Raw genomic sequence first — 4,068 nt, forward strand, 5'->3', positions numbered from 1 at the left:
TATATATATATATATATATATATATATATGTTACATATATATATGTTACATATATAATATATAGTACAACTCTGATTGTGAATAAATTGTGCTTTATATATATATATATATATATATATATATATACACACACAAATAGGTATAGCTATATATAAAGCACAATTTATTTGTGATCAGAGGTGTTCGTAAAGCAAGGTACAACTGTATTAAATGAATATGAGAAAGACAGTAGATAAAGTACAATTTATTTGTGATCAGAGTTGTTCAAAAACAGGTTGTACTGTATATGTATAGGCGGTGCTCCAGCATGGCCACAGTCAAAAGACTGAAACAAGTAAAAGAGTAAAAGAGTATATACTGGGTCATCCCATAAATAATGCACTTTTTTTATAGTTTTATTTTTCAAAATTAAGATAAACTAAGTTCATTTTTTATCAAAAATATACTCTCCTTCATTTTCTACAATGCTCTTCCATCTATCTGGTAGACTCTTCAAAAATTCGCTTGTCCGTGACAAAAAAATACTCCTTTTGTACTGTTATGACCTCATCTACAGAATTCATATTTTTTCCATCCAAATGATTTTGAAGACTGTGGAATAAATGATAATCAGATGGGGGAATGTCCAATGAATATGGTGGTTGGGGCATCGTTTCCCATTCAAACTGCTCCAGCCTTTGGAATGTCATCCTCACTATGTGACTGAGCATTATCCTGATGGAAGAACACTTTTCATTTGAAACTAAAGATGGTCGTTTTTCTTTTAGCACTGACTTAAGTCACTCAAGCTGCTTGCAGTAGATCTCCTTTGTTATCGTTTGGTTTGGGTTTAAGACTTCAAACTGGATTAAATCTTTCATATCCCACCAAACAGATAACAACACCTTCTGTAGGTGAAGATCTTGTGCCAGTGCCAGTGTTTTTCCTTTCCACTGTCTTTGGCATTTGACATTTTTATAGAGAACCCATTTCTTGTGACCAGTCACTATTCGGTCCAAAAATGGTTCATTCCTGAGATGACGTGACAGCAAAGAAAGCACACATTCACTCTCTGCATGTGATTAGACTTGGAAAGTTTGTGAGGAACCCATTGACCCAGTTTGCTGACTTTTCCGATGGTATGCAGGTGTCAATGAATAGTTGAATGATCAAATCCAAGCTTCTCTGCTAGTCCTCAACAGTTATGATGGGATTTCATTCCAGCAGGTTTTGCAGGACAACCTCATCAAGCTCTATAGATCTTCCAGAATGAGGCTCATCTTCTAGGCTGTAGTTACCAACTCGGAATTTCTGGAACCACTGTTGACACTGGCTTACACTTATTGTCCGATCCCCATTGTTTGATACTGCTTATTGTCCAATACTGCATTAATATTCCTCACACTTTCCATGGCATTGTTGCTTTTATTTAACTCATAAATAACGCAAACTGTGCCAAATATGCTCATTTGCCACTTCCATTACAGCTTTGAAAAAATAATTGTTAAAATCGAACTGCACTCTTCAAAACTTGCACTAAGAATAAGTACAAGATATCTTTTGACCTTGTCACTACACAGTAATTTCCCTTTGTTTTTAACGATCATTTTTCACAGGAATTTTCAATGGCTGGATAACTGAAGAGATGTTGGCGTGGGCTCCCACCCTGGCATCCGAAACTCGGAGTTTTATCATGGCTACTGAATAAGTGTCACATATTTTTACAGATAAATTCCTCTATTTGCATAATATTGAGGTTTCTTTCTTTCTTTTGTTGTCCTTCCTGTCAAATATATATATGTATGTATGTATGTATGTATGTATGTATGTATGTATGTTTTTACATATGTAGATATATATGTGTGTCTGTGTGTATATATATATGTGTGTGTGTGTGTATGTAGGTAGGTATAATTCATCTTTTTATAGTTAATTTCATTGTTGTTAAGTGTGTGATTCATTTATCTTCCAGATATTTAAACCCATTGTCAGTAAATTCCCTGAAGCACATTCAAAATGAAGGTGAGATTTTTCATTATTCTCTAAATTTAATGGCAAGGCAGCAAGCTGGCAGAATTGTTAGCATGCCGGGCAAAATTCTTAGCGGCATTTCATCCATCTTCATGTTCTGAGTTCAAATTCCACTGAGATTAACGTTGCTTTCATCCTTTTGGAATCGATAAATTAAGTACCAGTGAAACACTGAGGTTGATGTAATCGACTAGTTCCTTCCCCACAAATTCCAGGCTTTGGGTTTTTAGTAAAAAGGATTAATTAGTTTAATTGTGCATATGATAGAATCATAGTAATCATGTAGAATAAGAATATTATGCAGGAGATATGATAGTGGAATCTTTACCTTTAATCTTTTCTTTTACTTGTTTCAATCATTTGAATGTGGCCATGCTGGAGTACTACTTTGAAGGGTTTTAGGCAAACACATTGATCACTAGATTTAATTTTTAAAGCCTAGTCCTTATTCTATTGGTCTCTTTTGCTAAACCATCAAATTATGGGGATGTAAACACACCAACACCAGTTGTCAAGTAGTGGTGGAGGGGACAAACACAGACACAGAGAGACACACATAGATTTACATACATACATATCTATATATATATAATGTATGTATATATATATGTATGTATATATGTATATATATATATATATATATATATATATGTATATGTATATGTATATATGTAGTGGCGTCATGCAGGCATAGCGTAGATTCGATCCTCGATAGCCAAATTTCACTTAACAGTTCAGCACTTTTCTCATGGTAGAACAATAGTTTTTCTGTGAGTGACAGCAGTTACATTTGCCAGATGCCTTCGCTAGGCAGAATAATTTCCTTACCACTTGACACTTCTAACCTCTTCTAGGCTACCGGAAGTTAGAATTGAGATAACAGGTATCACCAACAAAATCCATTGTTCTCTGTCCTTCTGACTAGTTTAGGATAGTTATAAAAACAAGAACTCCATAAGCCAAAGTCAGTTAGTGAGAACGAGTCTTGCTGACCAGCTGAATGAAATGCCATCTCCGAAGGAAAAGGCACAAAAGGACAACTACGGTAACACACGAATGAAGCAGTTGTTTCATCCCACCACTCTCATTTTCACTAACTCACTTTCTTTCTTTTGGTTTAGTGACTATTGATATGAAGACTGTAGTTTCCCAGTTCAGAGTCACCGAAGTGCAGTGGCATTATAGCATTAGAAGGTAGCAATTGTTTTTAGATGGGGTCACCAATGTAATCAATGGATGTGACAACTGTTCATGCAAAGGTGAAGAAAACTAATTTCTTCTTGTATATTTGTGTACACATTCTCATTTGTGTACACATTCTCATTTGTGTACACAGAGATATGGTAATGTTACAGAAAAAAGAAAGTGAGAGTGGTAGGACGAAACAACTGCTTCATTGGTGAGTTACCATAGTTGTCCCTTTGTGCCTTTTCCTTCCAGAGATGGGATTTTATTCAGCCAGCCAGCCAGACACAGTTTTCACTAACTGACTTTGGCTTATGGAGTTCTTGTTTTTATAACTATCCAAAACTAGTCAGAAGGAGAGACATATTGTTGAGAACAATAGATTTCGTTGATGATACCTATCATCTCAAATCTAACTTTTGGTGGCCTAGAAGAGGTTACAAAGGTCAAGTGGCAAAGACATTATTCTGCTTAGTGAAGGCATCTGGCAAATGTAACTACTGTCACTTACAGAAAAACTATGGTTTGACCATGAGAAAAGTGCTGTTGAGCTGTTAAGTGAAATTTGGCTATCGACAATTGAAGCCATTACACACACACACACACACACACACACACACACAAACAAAAGATAAGAGTGAAAAAACTACAGAAGGCTTGTGTTACATGGTTAAAGTATATATCTAAATTATAAGAAAATTGGAAAAGGTTCCTGGACGACTGTTTCATACTCTGGAATGAAAACACAGATGAACTCTTGAAATTCAAAAGTCTATTGAACAGTGTCAACCCAAACATACAGTTCACAATGGAGCACAACCAAAAGGAGCTCCCATTCTTGGATATACTAATTAAAAAAGTAAACCTTAAAAT

At 35.2% G+C, this 4,068-nt stretch overlaps 1 protein-coding gene across 1 annotated transcript in view; it reads left to right on the forward strand.

Annotated features, from left to right (window-relative positions):
- Positions 1-4,068, forward strand: part of LOC106880610 (kin of IRRE-like protein 1) — an 87,079-nt gene that overhangs the window by 68,685 nt on the left and 14,326 nt on the right. Inside the window, exon 15 of the mRNA XM_052967798.1 lies at positions 1,952-2,001. Coding sequence (XP_052823758.1) covers positions 1,952-2,001 — 50 coding nt within the window. The remainder of the gene's footprint in view (positions 1-1,951; positions 2,002-4,068) is intronic.

This window comes from Octopus bimaculoides, chromosome 5 (genome assembly GCF_001194135.2).
Source record: "Octopus bimaculoides isolate UCB-OBI-ISO-001 chromosome 5, ASM119413v2, whole genome shotgun sequence".
Lineage (NCBI taxonomy): Eukaryota > Metazoa > Mollusca > Cephalopoda > Octopoda > Octopodidae > Octopus > Octopus bimaculoides.